Genomic DNA, 21,479 nt, shown 5'->3' on the forward strand with positions numbered 1-21,479 from the left:
AGAGATTTGATCATGTTTGTGTCATAAAAGGTTGTTCTTGCCGAAGAGATTTGAACTCCAGGTCTCTCAACAGATAATTGGGTTACATCATAACAATGTAGAAAGCTCACATCAATGGAAAACTTGCTGCCAGTATATGAGAATGTTTTGGAGAGAACGAAGAGGGCACTACGTGGAAGGAGATCTAGAGAGAGTATGAAAAGAGCTGGAAGGTCGTGTTGGGAGATTACGGTCTGTTCATTATGTAGGGTAAGTTAGGAGAAGTATGCCTTTCATAGAGTTGTTATGTTCAGCATAAAAAATGGGTAGTTTGAAGGTCTTTTCAAGTGCAGACAAGGGCTCTTCTTGGATGCATTAGTAGTCGTGCAGACAAGGCTCGCTAATTTTAGTCGAGCTATCACTTTCCAGGTTCCACGCTGCCCATCTCCTCCGTCTCTTATTCCATATTGAAGACCACAAGTGTAGACCATGGGGAGGTGATATTTAAGAGAGCAAATATCACGAAGGTTTAGCAATAGCTGGCATGTACACGTACATGCATATATGATCAGGTTGATAGGCATGGAACTCTAAAATTCCTCAAGGAATTTACCAATACAAATAAATGAATAGATTCTTTTCCAAATAAATAGACTCTGACTGAGGTTCAGACATTTAGCCATAAGCGGTTGAAATTCAACGATCAATTACTTTGTCATCAGTCAATCTGAATAATGTACATATACGTTGTAATCTGAATAATGTACATATACCTTCTCCACTATCTGACAAACTTCCAAAATTGAAGGTCTTATCTTCAACAACATATGCACAGATCAAAGCGTAGAAATCTTAACCAGGAGGACAAAAACTACCATAGTTATTTCCGGCCAATAGTCAGATAGCAGTAAACTATTCCCCTGCAATTTCTACAGTTTTCTTACTTGTTCCTGCGCACACCAATTAAAATGCTCAGTTCTGGAACAAGAACCGCAGATCTCCTTCAGTCAATCTTGCCATAGCTTCTGCAGAGTCACCAACAGTCCTGCAGGAAAAACATAGCAGTGCCCAATCAGCTTGAGCATCAACAGGGTCTCTGCAAGTCAACAACAAATTTGCCTTACCCTTCGAATAAAAGCTGTTTCTTCTCCTGTAGCTTCAGTATCCGTTCCTCGATTGTGTCCTCAATCACAAATCTCACACTTCTGAAAATCATGTCAAGAGGATTATGGAAGCCAATTTGAAATATAAGTGCCTGAGGCAAGTGTACTGTCATTAGTCACTACAACAAATGTCATGAAAGTTTTGCAGAGCACCTGATCGGCTTATACTGTCCAATCCGGTGAATCCGATCTTGAGCTTGCTTTTCAACAGCTGGGTTCCACCATGGGTCCATCAAGAAAACCTACATATATACATAAAAGACACCAAATTATCAGTACCAGCCTAACAGGGAACACATCTCTGTTCCTCATCCTTCTAAATCAAATGGGACTATTTCAGTTAAAAGGAAAGATAAGATAATTAGAGAAAACTCCATTTTTCTCGATAGACATAGAGCAACATAAGGAAGAAGATAATTCACATGTGATGCTACTGTAAGATTGAGTGCGACCCCTCCAGCTTTCAAGCTCATTAGGAAAACCTTGCAATCCACATCATCAGTGAAGGTCCTTATTGCTTTCTCTCTTTCAGGAAGACTCATGCTTCCAACTAACTGGACACACTTAATGCCAGACTGCAAAGTCACAACGTGTTAATTCAAGTATAAAAATTGCATAAGGATGCTCATTTGTTAGCTTACCTTCTGGAGTGAGAAATTAATCAGATCCAAAAATAATGTGAACTGGCTGAATACAATTCCTTTGGCTGAACCATCATTTTCAACCATGTTTCTTATCTCCTCCCTCTACAATCAAGAAGCAAAGCATTAGCGACCAAAGAATTACACCAGTAACTATCTAGCAAAATTTAAGGATTTCTATTTCTCTTCAATAAAGACTTAAAAGACAGCAAACATCATCATCAAGGACTCTAATACTGTTTTTTCAGGGTTTCTCGACCTTGATCCTCAGGAATACCCTGCATAGGTATTTTAATAACCCAGGATTGGACCTTTATTTTGATCAGAGTGCTTGCTTGGAGGAAGACATAAGCTCCAGTTTAGTGAGTTAGCACCACTGTATGTTGACTATGTATACAGCAAATGCCAATAGATGCAGTCTAGCAAATTTCTATTAGTATAAAAATAGCAATCAAAACTAAAATGAAACTCATAATTGGAGAAATCAAGTAAAATATATTATTTTCTAACTTTACCACATCCATGACATACCAATTACAATAAAAGGAGTGAAAAACACGAAATCAATGACAACAACAAAGGAAGAAAAGAAGATTGGAGTATTAGACATGAAAATGTCTTACCAAGGCATCAATCTTTGTGCTTGTCTTAAAGTCCAAAATATTCAGTATGTCTAGTATTCCTGATCGCTTAAAACCTTTTCTTGCTACTCCAGACACCAACTCTCCCGAGTTCTTGGTTGTTAAGTCAACTGTAAGCGGTTTTGAACATGTCGGGCATGATATGCATCCTAAACTTGCGGAATAATCTATCAAGCAACCCTTACAGAAAAAATGCTTGCAAGAGGTAACCTGAATAACAAAGATGAGGCAAGACTAAAGAACTCGTAGTAGTTCATATCTTTAGTTGAACATCACCAAAGTGGTCAGAACTTCAATATAAGAAAACAAAGAAAAAACCCACCACCATATCATCTGCCGGATTGTGACAAATACCACAAGAGTCTTTCTTACTATCATCTCTGTTTCCATACATCACGAGGTATGGATGGTCAACCGCCTGGCAACATAAGATAGAACAGATCTAAATAATGTAAGATGAGGTTCTAGTCTGGATGGAAGTATAGAACATGTACTTCCAAAATAAAATTCCTGAAATACAAGTATCTGAATGAAGGTTTCCCTGTCAAAGGAAGCAACTTTTCTCAAGACAGGTAGACTTTAGGCGAAACTATTAGTGGCCAGGAATCAAGCACCAACTCTTGGAGCAACAATGCCAATTGTAATGACATATGGTGATCCCAAGTCTAAGTACGATAAAATAAAAAAGAGGCAAAACATCAATAAAGTTTATTAAGATTTCTAATCAATCTTCTTGACAGTGGGCAAATGGGCATGCTGCTTCACCATTAATATGGTGGCATACTCCTAATATTGATCCCCTTGCATGTCATGGCACGTATTGAGACACACCATATGACATGATTGGCACATGATACTTGTGCTAATTGGCACAGAGAATGATCTTACAGAATATCATTGTTCCTTCAAAACTGTTGTGAAAAGATCAGCAATGACAACTACCTCTTTGTGAAGTAGTCAAAAGCAGAAAATGATCTATGAAATCTGAATAAATATCTTTACACACGATACCTGCCGCAATCTAGTAAGAAGTTCAAAAATATGAGCATAGTTATTCATCAAAGTTCCAGCAGACAAATATCTGGAAAAAGAAATAGTGGTTGTCAGATATGAACATATCCCAGAGAAATGAAAGAAAAGGAAATATTGGACAGAAAAGCTTAATCAATAATTATCCTTTAGTCAAAGTTGTTGACTCATATAAGCTGAATATGAAACAAAACCATAGCATCATTTATTTCAGATTTAATTGATTCAACTAATAATCCAAGATTTTAATACAAGGAAGCTCATAGAGATGTAAAGATTCCATGAGTTTATAAGAACATGCAAGCAGTTATACAAACCATAACAAATCTAGTTAAGACATCAATCTCTTATATAAGGTTTCGACTTGGAAGATACGATTCCAGTCATTTCATGTTTTTAACAAGAAATTGGTTGTAAAAACAATGCATATAAGTTCATATGTAACCTCCTAATGGAACATTGAGCAGATAGAAGAAAATTTATTGTCAATTTTAAAAGAAAATTCAAAAATAAGCAGAGTGACGCACGAATCAAATTTTATGCGACTCTGAGTATATAATGCTTCATAGAATTCCTGTTCAGCTTTGTCCAAAGAGTCCCGCCTCAGAGTAACCTATAACGATCAGTAAAACATACAAATATAACAGAGTAACTAAATGTTACAATGCTTGCAAGACAAAATGTTGAAGCCAAACCTGACAATCTTTCTTCTCATAAATGGAAGAAGAAACAAAAACACTTACAATTCTTGGTGGAAGAGCAATATCTGCAGCTCTCCCTTTCTTCGTTCGCCTTAGTACTATGCTTTTCAGAACTCTATGTTTCATCAAAATCATGGCTCTTTTGCCATCGTCAAGCATAGATGAATCCTGAATTGGCTTAGTGATGTACTGGTGAGGAATAAAACTTATTAGATATTGCAACTAATTCCAGAAAAGCACTGTTATAAAAGAAATTATTATTATTGTCTACAAAAACTCACTTTGTTCCACCAGCAGAAGTGACGAACACAAGAATGAGAACAGTTGCTGCACTCTTTTAAACTGCAGAGATGAAAAAATGAAAGCATGTCAATGAAGTACTGTTGTAATAATGATGGAAACTTGGTAAAGCATATTAATCACTAAAACCTAGGAATATAAGGGAACCAAGAGATGTGTTCATAGGTCTGATGATTGATCCACTATAGCTCTATATGATCTAGTAAGATGAATTGTATCACTGTGAATACACATAAGCTGAAACTCCACCCAGGAAAGGATTGTTGTTCACAGAATCATAGGAACCATAAACTTGACAATTAACAAGTGGTTACCAGTTACATGGAAAGGGAGATAATATCACTACCAACTCGATAATTATTGTTCCTTTTTTTCTATTTCATTGCAACTTCAAGAACATAGTATTCAATCATGAAGGTTTAGGGAAACAAATTGTCTCCAGAGATTATGCTTTATTGCTTCCTGCATACGACTAAAGCAGACAGCATACTATTTAAGGATATAAAAAACACTAAGATATAATTAAATGCTTTAAACAGCACTTAGAATAACACTATTATAGTTCAGAAATGAGAAAAGTCATATAAGTGCAGTACCACACTTACCAACGGTCTAGTACTCTGCAATCACAATTCTTGCAGAAGTAAAAGGAGTAGGGGAAGATTTGTAAGAACCGCAACTGGTTAAAAAACAACAGGTATCCATAAGGCTAAAGTTTGAATGGTTATTTGCTTCAATAAAAAGTCAAACCACAGACCAGTGAGTAAAGTTCTCCAACACGATTTTGTAAAGGAGTGCCACTTAGAGCCCACTTATATTCTGATTCCAATGCAAAAATAGCCTTTGCAGTATTGCAGCGTCTATCTTTTATAAAATGGGCCTGCATCAAAATTTATAAGATAACTAGTCATTTTTTTCATACCACAAACAAGACTTAGTTAAATAATAAATATTGACAAACAACAGCAAATTCCAAACTATGGGTTACAAAGAGCAGGAAAGTTATCCATACGCTACCAAAAACATGTTTAAAATGACCATACCTGCTATGGAATGAGTCCAGATGAAACTATGAAAGGTTATTATATCCTATAAGTAGCGAAGAATCAAATGATTACCATAAAGTACATATTTCTCCAACTGTTCATGGTTGGAGCACTGTGGACATAAGCAACTGAGAAAAGGTCTTTCCTCTAGCTCCCCTCACAAGAGATAATGAAATAATACTGAAGAACACAAATTTTTGCACAAGATTATCATGCAAGTTATTAATGTATAGCTTCATTTCTTTGCTAGTTACCATGTAGATCCATTCTGATCTTGAACCTGTCAACTACTTAGTTCTCTTAGAATTTGAATCATTTACACATAAAACATATAATAATATCCAGATTAATTAACAGCCTTATTATACACAAATAATGGAGGACAGACGCGAAACTCATTCATAATCGGAATGGTATTTCCTAATTCCTACTGATCTGATCCATGCCATTCTTTATCAATTTATATTTGCAAAGTATTTTGTGAAAAAGTTGTAATCAGCAAGCACCAGATTAACTTAACTAGAACAAGTAATTCTCTTAAGCAAAACTCTTACCTTGGTCATGAAGGATAAGTCATCTCTCCTATATCCTATGAGGACTCAAGCACCAAATAAGATCAGAATAGAGCAGATTTGTTGACAAAGCAGAAAAGTTACCTCATCCAGAATAATACGTTCCCATCTAACAGAGTGGAGAGCTGATTTCACACTGGTTGAGCCAATTGCATCATCACCCTGCTCATCCTTCTTCTTTCCTCTGCCATCTTCTTTAAAGAAATCCAAGAGTTCAACTTGCTTCTTTCCCATTAAGTTCTTCTTTTTCTTACTTACTTGTTTAGCTTGTTTGTCTGTCTTCATTGCAGAGGGACCGCAGTAGTACTTCAAATGTACCCTCATCTGAGGAGGGTAGAACTTCTTCTGGCAATACTGGCACATCTTCTTTGGCGGCAAGATATTCTTCCTATAATCTGATTCTATTGTGGAGTAGGTAGTCAATACGAAATCATAGTCATTGAAATTGTAATTAGCGTTCAACCTCTTAGCCCCATGAAAGACCAACACCTTCACGCTCCCTTTCTGTGTATGCCTCTCAATCTCACCCACCCACTGGATCACTGCGACAACTGGACAAACAACTAGAGTGCATTTCGTCCTCGGAAGCAAAGTGGCCGAGCTCGACGGAATACCAGAATTCACCGCTCCTCCGACGCTCCTTGATCGTAGATAACGAGAAGTAAGAACGAGCGAAATAGCCTGGATCGTCTTGCCCATTCCCATTTCATCGGCAAGGATTCCGCCTCGGGTTTCTGAATCCTCCTGCTTCAAAGCCCAGGAAAGCCACTCCTTTTGGAATCTGAGTAGGGGGAGGAGGACGTCAGGGGATGGCTCGACGGCATCGGGAACAGCAGGCTCGCCAGGATCGGATCTTTCCTCCTCGAAAGCGTCAAGCCACTTCTCGTCCTCCGCGGCCCACGTCTCCCACATCAATGTCCCTCTTTTCTCCTTTTCCTTGTTGCAAGACCTTCCCTTTACCTGAGGACTGTTCGGAGGAAGTAACGGAGGCGGTTGGTTGACGTCGTTGTCTTCTTGGTCGGATTCTCCGATGACGACGGCCGAAGAGGAACCGGAAGACGTCGTGAAGTCCTCATCTTCCGAAGAGGAGGAAGGAGGAGGAGGATGATAATGATGACAACGATGAGAAGGAGGAGGAGGAGGACGATTGATAGGTTGTATTTCTGCGCTTTGCATTCCTCGTACCTGCGAGGGATCAAAATGGAAGGAGAACAGAAAGAAATATGAGAGATAGAGAGGGTTTCTTGGTTCTTAAGCCGGAGATTACCTGTATTGGTTCTTGGGGTTCGAGGTCTGCGACTGCGAGACATGGCAACGAATTGGAGAGGGAGGGAGGAGTCGGAGGAGGGTTTGTTGATATGTTATGTTATGTGAGGGTATCTGAATCGGCGGGAACCTGCTGGGAAAGGAAAGCTTCTCCCAGAGAAGGGGTAAACAGGTAATTTCGATTGTTGTGAGAATTCTCTAGTCGTGGCAAGCTTAATTTAAGGATATCTATTGAAAACATCTTTTTAGTTTTTATTATTATTATTATTATCATTCGTATTTTTAGTTGATAATATTATATAAATCTTTTTAAGTATTTTAATTTCTTTTTTCAAATTCTCGAGTAGTGACATGTTTCTGTTGCTGGGTTAAAGTTAACGTATGGTATTTTAAAAAATAAATTTTGGATTCTAATAAGAAATATCTATTTGATAGAATATAAATAATGGTAAAAACAGAATGTTGGGTTTTTTTTAATATAAATTTCAGTTAATTTAACCATTGCAATCTCTAAACAACAGTAATCAATTGGTATGTAGATCATAATACTTGTTTATTAAGAGAATTACAATTGCAGATATGCCAGTAAACACACCATAACAAAGCGAACTTTATAATCACAAGATTATTTGACGTTTCTCAGCTATAATCTTGTACATAGTGTAATCCATGCATGACTACAATATAATCAATTTTTGCCGCCGCCGCCACCCCCTCCGCCGCCTCCACCATTGGCTCCTCCAGCCGCCCCCTCTCCACCCCCTCCGCCGCTTCCGCTACTACCACCAGCGCTACCATAACCTTCGCCACGCCCTACCGCCCCTCCAGCACTGCCTACTCCACTGCCGCCTCCCGATCCCCCACCGCCGTTGCCACCGCTGCCTCCGCCACCTCCAGCGCCACCGCCAACACTCACACTCACACCGCCACGCCCAATATGAACACCAACGCCGCCTCCCCCGCCGCCCCCCACATTTACGCTACCATTTTTAGCGCTAGCCGCGCCTCCTCCGCCTACGCCGACACCCACATTCACCCCGCCCTTTCCTACGTCGATACCGACTCCGACACCGATCCCGCCACCTGCACTAGCTCCGCCGCCACGAGTAGTCCCAACTCCGCCTCCAACTCCACCGCCTGCTCCAATAGTAATCTCCGGTCCGTTGTGGCCCACACCTATGCCGAAACCCCTGCCGCTGCCGCTACCCCCGGCTTTCAACGAGAAGCGCTTGCTATCGTTGAGGAAGCTACCATTGGTAGCTAAGGGTAGTGTTCTTGCATAGGCCAGTGAGGGGACAAGTGAGATGCATAAAGCAGCATGTGTTATAAACAAAAGAAAAGAAATGGAGATTGCCATGTCCATGCAAACGGTGACCTTAGACCTTAGTGGTGATGGGACCAAAGTCTCAACCTAGTGAGCTATATATAAGGCATTACTACTTCTCTCAGGCTGTGCTTCTATACCTAACAGTAACGTAGAGAACCTCTTGGTGTGATACGAACTAGAGTCTTTTAGAAAGTTTGAAGCCATCTTTCACCACACTTTAGTCAATTTCCAGCTTCCAGACCACTTTATTCTTGGTGGATGCGCAATATCTCTTAAAAGGTCCAATGGGCTGGACTTCCGGTTGTAAAGATGATGTAGACCCTCGTTGTGGATCGTTTTGGCTCGACCATAGTACACAGACAGAGGTTAGATTTACTCTAGCATCGTGAATTAGTTAGGCTGCAAAAGTGGTCAAAAAGGATATGGATAAAACTAGTATGGAGAGGGGATGAGATTAGTTGGAGTCCAATTTAGTAGACAAATGGCAGAAGCAAATAACAAAGACATGCATCCGGTGGGTTAAAGGATATAAATCATGGTATTGTAAGTTTGTAGTCCATAGTAATAAATTAGTTCATTAGAGTGATAAAATCTAGTATGTTAGGTAAGTTTTAAAGAGCTTCGATGAGTTCACACTATGAATACTCCAAGAACAGAGCATGAGGCGGAAGTTAGTACAAGAGTAAAGACAAGAATATTTTCTTTTGCACTAATTAGTTCCATATTAGCTTCATCATGAAGAAAGCTTCAATGAGAAAGTAGTGAGAAAAGAATTCCAGATTAGGATGGGACTTGGAAGTTAACAGCTAGCTTTCACATGAGAATCAGGTTACTATAGAATCAGGTATGCAATCTACATCTCGGCACACTTCAATCCACCTGAAATGTATACATAGTCTCGGTGAAGTAAATTCAAGGTATAACATGACAAGTTTTTTTTGTTAACTATTCCCTATTTTTTTTTCAAGTATGTGGCAATCAGTTCAGATAAATTCTCAATACTAAGAAGACATAAATGCAAGGCATAATATGTAGTAACTGCCGACTTCCATACAAAAAAGAAATCACAAATGGAATGGAATATCACCAACTTTTTAAAGGGAGGATGATAACAATGAGAAAAAGGCACAACTATATGTTAAGCAGATCTTAATTTGAAATTTGCCAGATTAATTAGGAGCTTTCCTTGGGCTGCTGCTGCTCCTGATTCATCATCTGAGAAGAAAAGTAGGGCTGAGGCTGTTGAGCATATAGCACGCTCTGGTTCAATTCAGGCTTACCCATAACCATTCCAAGAGATCCAACATGAGGCACATAGTAGTATGCAAGAGAGTCACTAGTGTCGTCTTTAGGAATAGATAGCACCGTATCTTCCTTCACCTCCTCTCTTGGCACAATGTCCACCAAGAAGTCAAAAACCTCTGTTTTAGTGATTGCAGCAGCAATATCGTTCTTCTGCAGCGTCCTCCGCTTGCTCTCCTCGGCTTGGGCCCAAGAGCGGTACGTTAACTCGAGGATGAACATCTCGCATGCCCTGGCAAACAGCACTGGCGCCTCTGCTGCTATCATCCTCACGTCCTCATCCGCCTTCATGATCTTCTTGATCCGAGCGAGTGGAAGGCTGTGATTCTTGAAGTCAGGGGTTGTCATTATCTCCTGATACTGGCTCGCCCAGAATGCTTGCAGCGTCTGGTTCAGTTGGTGGCGCTGCTGCTGCTGTATCTGCTGGTAGGAAATCTGGTGCTGAGTTACCTGTGCCTGCGAGGCAGGAGTCAGCTGGCTGGGAGCAGAGATTGGCATTGTGGTTCCGAGCATTTGGTTGGCTTGATATGGCATGGGAATATAAGATGCTTGGACTGTTCCCATCACTGCCGCTTGCCCTTGCCCTTGCCCTTGCCCAGGGTCATCCATGTTAACCTGCTGCACGACCATGCAGGAATTAAAAAAAGCGAACATATTGCGAAATAAGAGCCATTTATACGGTCGTTTCCATCTTTTGATATGAAATCTTAAGAAGGAAGCAACAGAGGCAAGCTCAGATCAAAGAGACGGCAAATATTGGCCAGCTTTGAAGGACATTTGATCTAGAATTCGATTAGTATCATTCGGAAAAAAGAATTAGATAAACAAACTAAAATGCAAGTTAATCCAGAAATTTATGTTAAAAAAAACAATACTGGCCTGGTTATGATCGCCGGTCGACATTGCGCAATGATCCTGTCTCGTGATTAGTAGTGGAGATGAAGGGAAAAAAAAATTGAGGAGAGGTAGATACAGATAAACAAAAAGCTTTATCCTTCTCGTGATGAGCAACAATTAAAACACTGTTGATAAACAGTAGAGTTTACTGTGATAAAGCACAATCTGCACGGTTTGCGTCATAAAGGCAAGACTAAGTCCGAGCGCATTGTGATCCACTCGAGTCGGATCTAATCGAATCTTCTGCGTCCACCTAGGCTAATCCTTGCGATCGAATCTTCCAATCGGACAATAGGAAAAATCATATATTTATTAGTTTTTTTTAAAAAAAGATATAAATATAAAATTTAAATGGATAGAAAAACTAGCTACCATATGTTACTCAAATATGTAAACATATCATACGATGAAGACAGATTTAGGTGCATATCCGATGAAAATTGGAAGCGGGAACTGGGCCGGATCGGATTAATATCTAACGATTCTAACCCATCTTCACCTCTTCACCCGTACTCTATTTGGATCCTCTCTGATCCGACCCGTCTCCGCTAAACCCTAAAAGAGCTCAATCTCGAACTCACGGTGAGCACGCCCTCACCGGCTTAACCCCAAACCCCTCTCTCTCTCTCTCTCTCTCTCTCTCTCTCTCTCTCTCTCTCTGCGCGAGAGCAGGCAAAGATGGCGGACGTCGTCCAGTTCCGGCTCGAGCGGATGACCGACGAGCTCGACGACCTCGAGCGCCGTGGTCTATTCTCTCGCGCTGAGATCGCCGAGATCGTCCGCCGCCGCCGCGATTTCGAGTACCGCCTCAAGCGCCCTTCCCCTCTCAAGCACGACTATCTCGCCTTCGTCGACTACGAGGTCCAGCTCGACGCGCTTCGCGACCTCCGCAAGCGCGCAATCATCGGGGAGCTCCGGAAGAAGGAGGGTGAGAAGGGGAAGAAGTGGAAGAAGTCGATTTCGGACGTCGCTGGGGTTTTGAGGATTCTGTATATTTTCAGGACGGCGGTGGTGAGGTATAAGGGGGATTTGGATCTCTGGTTTCGGTATCTCGAGTTTTGCAGGGAGCGTCGCCATGGGCGGATGAAGCAGGTAAGAAAGCTGACAGGTTTGGTCTTTTTTTTAGAATAAAAGTCGAGACCTTTGGAGATTGTTGTTGATGGAATGTTAGTGAGTTTCGCTGGTTTCCGCGAGTTACATTTCAATTTTTTTTATAAATCTTGGATTGTTTCATATCTTCCTCCGGAGTTTGATGATTCTTGGCTTTGTTGTCAACAGCATTCTTTGATTTGCTTATTGCTATGAAGTATAGGTTGTGATGGTTTTAAAAGAATAGGTATTTGATTTTCCTCAAGTGCGGTACTTATAGATATAGAAAAAAGACTTTTTCCTTTACTCGGAAAATAAGTCATTGCTTTGATGCCATTTGCAAACTAAGCAGCTAACAAAGCTCAGACCTTCGTGGATTTTGTTTTTTAAGATTTTAGCTACCTAAGCTGCTTATCGTGGTCGTTTCTTATTAATACTTAGTAAAGGTTGCTATGGCTCATGGTTCATGGCTCTCACTGATAATGGAATAGTTACATGGTTCTTCTCAAATTATGATGGTGATTTTAAATACATCTCTTTTTCCTGATTAGACTATGAATTGCATTGCATTTGCAGGTGCTAGCTGATGCAATTAGATACCATCCGAAGGTCCCTGGACTTTGGATATATGCTGCAGCATGGGAGTTTGATCAGAACTTAAATGTTACAGCTGCTCGTGCTCTCATGCAAAGAGGTCTCAGGACTTGTCCAAAGTCAGAGGATCTATGGATTGAATATCTTCGTATGGAGCTCACTTATCTGAATAAGTTGAAGGCTCGGAAGGTTGCTCTTGGGGAGGATGTGAAGACATGGGAACAGGATGGTGATGGCGCCACTAAAGATTGGAAAGAAGAAAACAAGGATTTGTATATGCCACTGAATGAAGGAAAAGAGGCTGCCAGAGTCGTTGAAGAAGGCGACTTGCAGAAGAAAGAAGACTTATTCTGGCAGCAAGGTTCAATGATTCTTCAAACCATATATCACAAAGCCATAGAGGATATTCCATTAAGCATGAGCTTGCGAAAAAGGTTTTTGGAAATATTGGATAGTGTAGACCTAGCTCATTCCGATGAATTGAAGGTAGAGATAATGGATGATCTCAAGAAAGATTTCTCAGATGATGAACACTATTGGGATTGGATCGCTAGGCTTCAAATTGGTGATGCCGTGAATCACAATGATTTAAATGAGGAAAAAGTTATCTTCAAGGTTAACAGAGTTGTTCAGGTGGGAGATTGCTCATACTATATTGTCATAACATTTTATATCAATTGTGCGTTCTCATGCACAAATAGAATATTTCATAAGAGGGAGGGGAAGGCCAAACATGACAAGTGGGGAATTTGTAGGAACTGGTATTTTAGATGTTGATTTGCACAAACTGATGGCCTAAATTGAGATGAGTAGAGAAAATGATCCATATAGATGACCCCAAATAGTTGGACCTAAAAGCTTTGTTTTTGTTAGTGTTTCTCATGCATGGCCTTGAATATTTTAATTAGCAATCGCACCTCAGTTTCATAAGAAGATGCACTAATGATCATTTTTATTTCAGAATCTTCTTTTTATAGTGATGTTAAGGTGAACAAGGTAGTATCCTGCAGAATTTACATTAGCAAAATTTACATATTTGAAATATTATGTTCATAGTGGACCTGATACTTAATTAGTTGGGGCAGAGTCCCAGAAGGACCAGCTGTTGTTTCTTTTAGAATACTTTTTAAATTGAATTTTGAGTTTTTCTTGGTCTTGAATTGGATCTCATAAATTCATAATTATTCTATCAAATGTGGTCAATGTTTTGCTCTCTTTCTCTCTGTGGAAGGTCATGGTGGAGCCAAAATATAAGAAATAGTAATCACTGAGATGACTTCCATTTTTTTGGTGGAAGGTAACGTGAAAATAATTCATCCCTTGTTTCAGATATCTTGCATTATATAGATGTAGATTGATAATAAACCCATCCTTTTTAGTTTTTACTATTCTACATGCAAAACTTGTGCACTGGATTACTAATTTATGTCAATTGTATTGAGAATTGTTAGCTTATCATCTGTGTGTAGATCCAACAATATATAGTCTTACCAGTGATTATTTTTTGTGTTTGATAAGTTTCTGCATTTTCTTTGTCCCTTTAGAGAAAATATGAATATGAAAGCTTTGTTTTTAAAATACTCTGGTTTGCTATCAAATGTGCTAGGTTTATGAGGAGGCTATTAAGCTTTTACCAACTGTCAAGATGTTTACTCTGTATGCCAAGTTTTGGGTCGACATGTTATTTCCTGACAGAGAAGATTCCATTTCTCTGCTGCATGATGCTGGTGTTGATACCTCAGATTTCACCTCATCTGCACTGAAGGTATATGAAAAAGCTGAATTAAGCAAATGCCTTACCGAGGATCTTGCCTGCCAGTACGTCTCATTTTACTTGCAAATTGGGAGACTAGAGGAAGCTAAGAATCTTGCAGAGAAGCTTTGCAGCGGTCCACTTTCAGTTGCTGCAAAGTTATGGTTTCTCAGAAGTTCCATAGAGATAAAATGGTTGACAAAAAAATCTTCTTCCTTGAGCAAGGATAACTTGGCTTCTGTCTTTCATCTCCTTAAAAATGCATTGAGTAAACTACCGATTACTGAAGCTGAGAATTTGTGGCTTATGGTAACTGACATACTCCTACTTCTCTACCTTTCATTATTATGTGTAGTACGTATCATGAAATAAGCTGGTACGGTAGATGTTCCTTGACATTTTTATGAAAGGCTTTTACTTTCATCTTTGACAAATACTTGCCCCAGCTTTTATGAATCACAATTCATACTTTTATCTTTCACCGATACTTGCACCAGCATGCTAGATTATAGATTTTTTTTTTTTCGTTCATATTAATAGATAATTGCATAATTCAAGAAAATCTTATGAATTTAATAAACTCTACGCCTTTTTATCAACACATGTGTACTATTTCTTCATTTAATTGGTATTACTTGTATATCAGGCCATGAAGTTATTCTCAAGCAACAAAGAACTTTTTGATGAGTTGGTGAACTGCATGATAATATCATTGGCCAGAGCTGGTGGCAGAGAGTGTGGAGCTTCCATATCTTCAGCTGTTGTAAGCTGGGTCGTCCAAAAAGATGGTATTAAGCGTGCACGAGAGATCTATAAGCGGTATGTTTAAATTTATGGCCAGTGAATTCCGAATTATCCTTGTTCCTTTTAACCTGTAGAAAACAAGCCACAATTCTGTTTTACATATTTAAACTGGTTAAAGTTGCATCCCTGTCGATAATGTGAATTTAAGTTTTGCATTACTTCTCATGATGATTGAGTGGTTATAAGATGCTTCCGCCGCTGGTCCATAAAGTGTTTGCCTGTTTTCAGTTGATCTTTTATCATTGCAACCGTCCCATTAAATCAAAACCTGTAGGATTTTATTCGGTAAAAAGGAAACCATGAATAAAGATCAATCTGCTATCATGGAATAATAGATTGAGCCAAGTTACCCCCATATTATATAAATATTTTAACACTTATATGCAATAAAGATTTATTTATCATATTGCTAACTCATCCACGTGTTTTGCAGACTTTTAGGTTTACCTCATCCAAGTATTAAGTTCTTTAAACATTGTATCGAACTGGAATGGAACCTTGCATGTATTGGAGGTAAGGATGCCCTCGCAAATGTTCGCAAATTATATGAATCGGCTCTAGGCATTTATTCTCAAGACAGAGAGCTATGGAGGAATTACTATACAATGGAAATTAAGGTTATTTTTCTTTTATTTTCATTTCTTTAGCTTGCGATTTATAGTTTTTTTCTCCTATCTGCCTTCATTTTTCTGATATGTTCTTTCACATGATAATAGCTGGGAACTTCTGAAACGGCAAGTGCTGTCCACTGGCGGGCTCGAAAGACTCTTAAGGATTCCACTGAATTGTCAACTTCATGACCTGTAATGTTTAATTGTCTGTAACAATCCGATCACAATTTTGATTAAATTATTCTTTATTCGCTAAAATTGGTAAATTTTGGTGCTAAATTTTATCTCCTTGAAAGGTTGAGGTAAGACTCTTGATACTTGATAGTGCTTTATATTTTTCATGCAGCTGAGCATCAATAGTCATTGATAGATAGTTCATTGCTTGAATTTATTCATCTTAAATTCTTCTGTTGCTCAACAAGGATTTCTTTTTTATATATATGTAGATTATGAGCCCGTAGATTATTCTATGTCTGGATGAAAGGGTTAGTCTTATTCCGTCTATAATTTGAATAATTAAATGAGACTTTCTTAAAAAACAGATTATATTTTTTTAATTAATTAGTAATTCTAATGTTTATAGAGAGATTATTAGTTCTAACAGTCACAGGGGAAGTCTGCTCATGACTTCTGTACTGAGTTGGTAAGACTCATCGGGTTGGCCACAACAAGGAGTTATTAAGGGGTATTTGTTATACATCAATAACTTTAATGGTCTGGTAATTATTAAACTTTCTGTTAGTTTCCTTTGTTTCAACTGTAGCCTAATTGATGTCGGTTAATGATTAAAAAAAACTCCTAAAAATTATGGGAAAAAATTGGAAAAAGTAAGTAGAAAATGAGAATAGGAAAAACTCACATAAAGTGATGAACATTTTGGTGGTTATTATTATGAATAAATTTAATCATCTTGAATAGGTCGTGGGAGAAAAGATTATGCAACATGTTTATGTATATATTAGAAGGAATTAAATAGCATACACTAGCAGAGTAAAATAATAATACATATCCCACTCAGCACTCCTTTATTACAAGTACAAAGCCCACAACTAGAAGCAAAAATCTTGATAGATATTCCAACAGACTGCTGGAACAATAAATCGGCAGCGGGGACATCAAGTAGGGGAGAAGAGTAAGCTCAATGTCCACCTCCCCCGCCGCCTCCTCCACCAAAGCCACCACCGCCTCCGACTCCTCCTCCGGCTCCACCGCCGAGTCCTCCACCAGCTCCAAATCCTCCACCACGACCACCTCCAACTCCACCACCAGCACCACCGCCGCTGCCTCCACCGAAGCCGCCACCGCCTCCAGCACCACCGCCGACTCCTCCACCACGGCCACCTCCGACTCCACCACCAGCACCACCGCCTCCTCCAAAGCCTCCACCGCCACCAACTCCACCTCCGGCGCCACCGCCAACTCCTCCACCACTGCCACCTCCGACTCCACCACCAGCACCACCGCCTCCTCCAAAGCCTCCTCCACCACCAGCTCCACCTCCGGCGCCACCACCTACTCCTCCACCAGCTCCACCACCTACTCCTCCACCAGCCCCGAACCCTCCACCTCTGCCTCCTCCAACTCCGCCACCAGCGCCACCGCCACCACCTCCTCCAAAGCCTCCACCACCACCAACTCCACCTCCGGCCCCACCGCCTACTCCTCTACCAGCTCCGAACCCTCCACCTTTGCCTCCTCCAACTCCGCCACCGGCGCCACCGCCACCACCTCCTCCAAAGCCTCCTCCACCACCAACTCCACCTCCAGCGCCACCACCTACCCCTCCACCAGCTCCAAAACCTCCACCTTTTCCTCCTCCAGCTCCTCCACCAGCGCCACCACCACCACCTCCTCCAAAGCCTCCACCACCGCCAACTCCACCTCCGGCGCCACCGCCGACACCTCCTCCACGGCCACCTCCACCTCCAAGGCCACCGCCGCCGCCCCCACCAAAACCTCCACCCCCGCCAACTCCATCGCCAACACCACCACCTGCTCCACCACCTAATCCTCCGCCACCACCTCCTCCAAATCCACCACCACCTCCGAAACCACCTCCGCGACCCGGTCCTCGACCAAAACCACCTCTACACCGTCCGAAGCGGCAGTCACGGCCAAATCGTCGAGGTCCATCGAAGCGATGTGCGTGTACGACAGTGCTCAACTGAGTGGCTAAACCTAGAAGAAGAAGAAGTAACACACAGAAGGATCTCTTAGAGTAACCCATTTCATTCACTTCTACAACTTCTCGATGCCTTGAAGCCAATGCCCATCTCCCTCTATTTATAAGCTAAAGTCGCCATGTTGCCGTCTATCCACTTGCCTTTAAGCATTTACTTCAGTGCAATCCATGCAGTAACGGCCCGCGTTCGAGCAGTTGAGAGTAGCGGGAACATTTAAAGCTTGCATGTGTAGAGATGATGCAATGTAATCTATAAAAGTTTCTTTCTGCTGTCTTAATAGACTATTAAGTGGAGATGATAAGTTCTACGTGATTATGTTGGGATTTGCCATTAATAAGCATTCAACCATCTGCCAACAACCTATCAAATCATCATCCAGTGAGGCAGTGGTGCAAAGAACAGGTGGGCGTTGTGAGATCACATGTCGGCAATTGACTGTTGACTATTGCAACGTTAACCATTTATGATCGGCTTTGACTTTCATACAAGAAACAGTTCGTCAGCATTCAACTCTGGCCTGTCGCTGTAATGGATAAAGGCTATCTTATCCTCGCATAACTGAGACTTTTTATCCCTTCTTTTTAAACCAAAAAAAGCGATCTAATGAATGTATCTATTATCTAGGTAATCATTAGATCGCTTTTCAGAAACCTATGAATTTAAACTCATATTGATAATTAATTAACTACTCTAAAAAAATTAATTAATAAAAGTAATCATTTTTATATTTTATAATTTCACATGGTCACTGTTAGAGTTTCATAGATAACTTCACCAGCATTGATGAGAAGCTTATTTCTATTAATTTATGGGGGTAAAATAGTTAAATTAAAACGTCATGCCTGAGTTTGAAGCAAATGTCAGCTCACTACGACGGAGCCAGGATTTTTACTGAGGAGAGAAGCAAAAGTATCAAAAATGGAAGGAAAATATTAAATATATTCAACATATTGAAAATTCTAACCAATTGTTACATCTAATGTAGTAAAATTAATACTATTTTATTAAAAGTACACTACAAATTATAATAGTTTTATCGAGATTTTATTTTATGATAGCATTGCAACTAATTATTAGACTCTTTGAACAAGTTAGAATAAAAGCTGAAGATATAGTGCCAAATTAGATATAAGTAACAAGCTTGACATAAATTCGTTTATAAACTCTTTTCTAATCTCATCCCCTATGAGTGACAACCAAATATTATAATTCTTAATCCAAATTCTGAAAAGAGATGTTTAATGTGAACAACTTTTTAGTATTTTATTATCACTGCTTAATAATAGAAAATAATCCTACGAATAATAAAAGTTCGCCTTTTCTTAACTCAAATACATAATCATATATATTAGTAATCATAAGACTAAAACATCCGAAAAATGTATAACTGATCCCAATATTAAATAATAATTTTAATATGTATTAAAATATAAAATAACTACTTGAAGTATTTTTATCTTCATTTTTCTTTTTGCATTCATGCGATAGCTCTCATCTTATTCTTATGGGGAATAGGGACGACTTTTTGCATGAATTTTAGTTCTCTAGTTATATGGAATGAAATGATATAATGTGGCCTCACAAATTAGTGGGAGAAATATTAATTCGTGGATATAAAATAGTCAAAGTGGAAACTGAAGCACGCGTTACGAACACATACTGTAAAGTTTGATCGAGAAAAATAAGGAGTGCGATGGAAGAAATTTTTATTATGCTTCAACTCTACCACTACGGTGCCATACATGTTTAAAGTCTAAGTGGGGTTTAATCCCCTTTAATCTCCAAACGAAAAAAGAAAATAAAGATACAATGACGATCAATGTGATACATGTATCGTATATGTTTATAGACGAACAGTGCTATGTAATTAAGTTTTAATGTTTCAGAAAATGTTGTGTTATGTTTGGAATTAATTTATTGCTCAATATTTAAAAATTAATAGATAATAGATGTCCATTAAGCGTTTTTTTTTTCTTCTTTTGCTGCTTTAAAGGGATGAAATAAATATTCTTTGAGAACCAAATCATTCGTGGAAATGATCAAGACTTCCGTATATTTTAAGCAGGTCATGCAGGTTTAATATATGAATTTCAGGTGATAATCCCATGCAACTTGATCTCACGTACTCCATATGAACTTCCCTATTACACCCGTGCAACTTGATCTCACGTATTCCATATGAACTGCCCTATTACACCCATGCAACTTGATCTCTACTCCATATGAACTGCTCTATTACACCTCAGAATTTATTACTAAGAGGTGAGGAGATTAAGTCACGTGCATGCTTCAAGTATAAACATGCATGCAATGCACCGCTACGTAACTTATGAAGATAATAACAACCCATTGTTAGACACAATAAACTTTATTCAAAGAGTGGAGTACAGCAAACAAGATAATCACACTGAGAATGGAAATCACATAATAGAAGAAATTAACACACATCGAAGAACTTTGCTTTATAATCCGAAACAGTTAAGGGAAGCCACCACCAAGTCCACCTCCAGCTCCTGCTCCACCGCCAAAACCACCGCCAGCTCCGCCGCCAAATCCTCCACCGAATCCCCCGCCAAGCCCGCCACCGGCTCCACCTCCAAAACCTCCACCGGCTCCCCCGCCGAGCCCACCGCCGCCACCACCTCCAAATCCGCCTCCGAGCCCACCGCCACCACCGAGCCCACCACCACCACCGAGCCCACCGCCACCACCGAGCCCAGAACCACCGCCAAATCCAGCTCCACCCCCTAACCCTCCACCACCACCAAGGCCGCCACCTCCCCCAAATCCCCCGCCACCACCGAGCCCGCCGCCGTGGTGACGCCACTTCTGATCGTTAAAATCTTCCTTGCTCACCAGCTGCCTTGCATTGGAGGTGCAAAGGAGAGCACCAAGGAGCACAATGAGGAATAGCTTGGCCATCTTTGTCTCAATTCTAGTGTGATTGTGTGAAGAATGGAAGGGGGGAAGTGGAGATTATATAGGAAGTGAAGTGTAGGAGACGGTTGAGATGATTTAATAGCATTGGTGGGTACATAACAAGTTGTGATCTCTTTGTCCGTGATCATCTCTGAGGATTTAATGGAAACCGGCCGCCGCTCTACCAACAGCTATTAGAAGATCACAGCTGCTTGCCTCCTAAAGTTGTAGTTCATCAGTTCATGGAGACATTAAAGGCACCGGTTATTAAAAAGTCAGGGACGTACAAAATTTACATTGCATGACTTTTGAATTGGTTAGTTGGTCATTTTAGAAGAAAGAGAAGTGGTATCTCTTAACCAGGCCCTGATACGGCTCTTGGGCTTGTGGGCTTGTGGGCTTGATTCAGGTCCAGATGCAGGCCTATGGCTCTGATCTAACACGAATCTCAAGGCTCTCCACCCACATATAAACATTATCCACAGAGCTCACACTCTCACAGTACCACCGTTCATAGGGCACATAACTATGGAGGCCGTTAGTTCTCCACCCATATCTCCTTCCTCTCACCCCTCGTTCAGAATCCATCCTACCAGACCAACAAGAGCAAGTGCACTACATATCATCCGCAGAGGAGAAACCAAGCCAAGACAACCCTTAAT

At 40.2% G+C, this 21,479-nt stretch overlaps 5 protein-coding genes across 5 annotated transcripts; 2 read left to right on the top strand and 3 right to left on the bottom strand.

Annotated features, from left to right (window-relative positions):
* Positions 1-948: 948 nt before the first annotated feature.
* LOC140763679 (DNA repair protein RAD16) lies at positions 949-7,482 on the bottom strand. The gene is made up of 15 exons (XM_073101968.1): positions 7,340-7,482; positions 6,157-7,257; positions 5,212-5,334; positions 5,060-5,133; positions 4,436-4,496; positions 4,197-4,343; positions 3,981-4,066; positions 3,436-3,505; positions 2,747-2,842; positions 2,407-2,634; positions 1,784-1,888; positions 1,565-1,717; positions 1,296-1,384; positions 1,104-1,184; positions 949-1,024 (listed from the first exon to the last, which is right to left on the bottom strand). The coding sequence occupies exons 2-15, from the start codon at positions 7,246-7,248 to the stop codon at positions 952-954; spliced, it is 2,478 nt and encodes an 825-aa protein (XP_072958069.1). The 5' UTR covers positions 7,249-7,257; positions 7,340-7,482; the 3' UTR covers positions 949-951.
* Positions 7,483-7,860: 378 nt separating this feature from the next.
* Positions 7,861-8,747, bottom strand: LOC140763358 (uncharacterized). Its single transcript, XM_073101514.1, has one exon. The coding sequence runs from the start codon at positions 8,699-8,701 to the stop codon at positions 8,027-8,029; it is 675 nt and encodes a 224-aa protein (XP_072957615.1). The 5' UTR covers positions 8,702-8,747; the 3' UTR covers positions 7,861-8,026.
* A 918-nt stretch (positions 8,748-9,665) lies between these two features.
* LOC140763593 (nuclear transcription factor Y subunit C-3-like) lies at positions 9,666-10,648 on the bottom strand. Its single transcript, XM_073101859.1, has one exon. It carries the CDS (start codon positions 10,619-10,621, stop codon positions 9,839-9,841), a length of 783 nt encoding a protein of 260 aa, XP_072957960.1. The 5' UTR covers positions 10,622-10,648; the 3' UTR covers positions 9,666-9,838.
* An 817-nt stretch (positions 10,649-11,465) lies between these two features.
* Positions 11,466-16,021, top strand: LOC140762233 (uncharacterized). The gene is made up of 6 exons (XM_073099898.1): positions 11,466-11,956; positions 12,530-13,180; positions 14,154-14,609; positions 14,947-15,119; positions 15,538-15,721; positions 15,821-16,021. Exons 1-6 carry the CDS (start codon positions 11,543-11,545, stop codon positions 15,902-15,904), a joined length of 1,962 nt encoding a protein of 653 aa, XP_072955999.1. The 5' UTR covers positions 11,466-11,542; the 3' UTR covers positions 15,905-16,021.
* An 839-nt stretch (positions 16,022-16,860) lies between these two features.
* LOC140762085 (uncharacterized) lies at positions 16,861-18,148 on the top strand (the record flags this gene model as incomplete). The annotated part of the gene is made up of 1 exon (XM_073099698.1): positions 16,861-18,148. A coding segment is annotated over one exon (1,023 nt), but the record flags the coding sequence as incomplete, so codon positions are not given.
* Positions 18,149-21,479: the final 3,331 nt, after the last annotated feature.

Source organism: Typha angustifolia, chromosome 7 (genome assembly GCF_048772165.1).
Source record: "Typha angustifolia cultivar Huaian chromosome 7, ASM4877216v1, whole genome shotgun sequence".
NCBI classification, from domain to species: domain Eukaryota; kingdom Viridiplantae; phylum Streptophyta; class Magnoliopsida; order Poales; family Typhaceae; genus Typha; species Typha angustifolia.

Coding starts and splice junctions, on each gene's coding strand:
- LOC140762233 (XM_073099898.1), top strand. CDS start 11,543: ATGGCGGACGTCGTCCAGTTCCGGCTCGAGCGGATGACCGACGAGCTC. Junction 14,610..14,946: donor CTGAGAATTTGTGGCTTATG/GTAACTGACATA, acceptor CTTGTATATCAG/GCCATGAAGTTATTCTCAAG. Junction 15,120..15,537: donor GCACGAGAGATCTATAAGCG/GTATGTTTAAAT, acceptor CGTGTTTTGCAG/ACTTTTAGGTTTACCTCATC.
- LOC140763679 (XM_073101968.1), bottom strand. CDS start 7,248: ATGCAAAGCGCAGAAATACAACCTATCAATCGTCCTCCTCCTCCTCCT. Junction 4,067..4,196: donor TTGCTCTTCCACCAAGAATT/GTAAGTGTTTTT, acceptor TGATCGTTATAG/GTTACTCTGAGGCGGGACTC. Junction 2,843..3,435: donor TTCTTACTAGATTGCGGCAG/GTATCGTGTGTA, acceptor TTATGTTGCCAG/GCGGTTGACCATCCATACCT.
- LOC140763358 (XM_073101514.1), bottom strand. CDS start 8,701: ATGGACATGGCAATCTCCATTTCTTTTCTTTTGTTTATAACACATGCT.
- LOC140763593 (XM_073101859.1), bottom strand. CDS start 10,621: ATGTTCGCTTTTTTTAATTCCTGCATGGTCGTGCAGCAGGTTAACATG.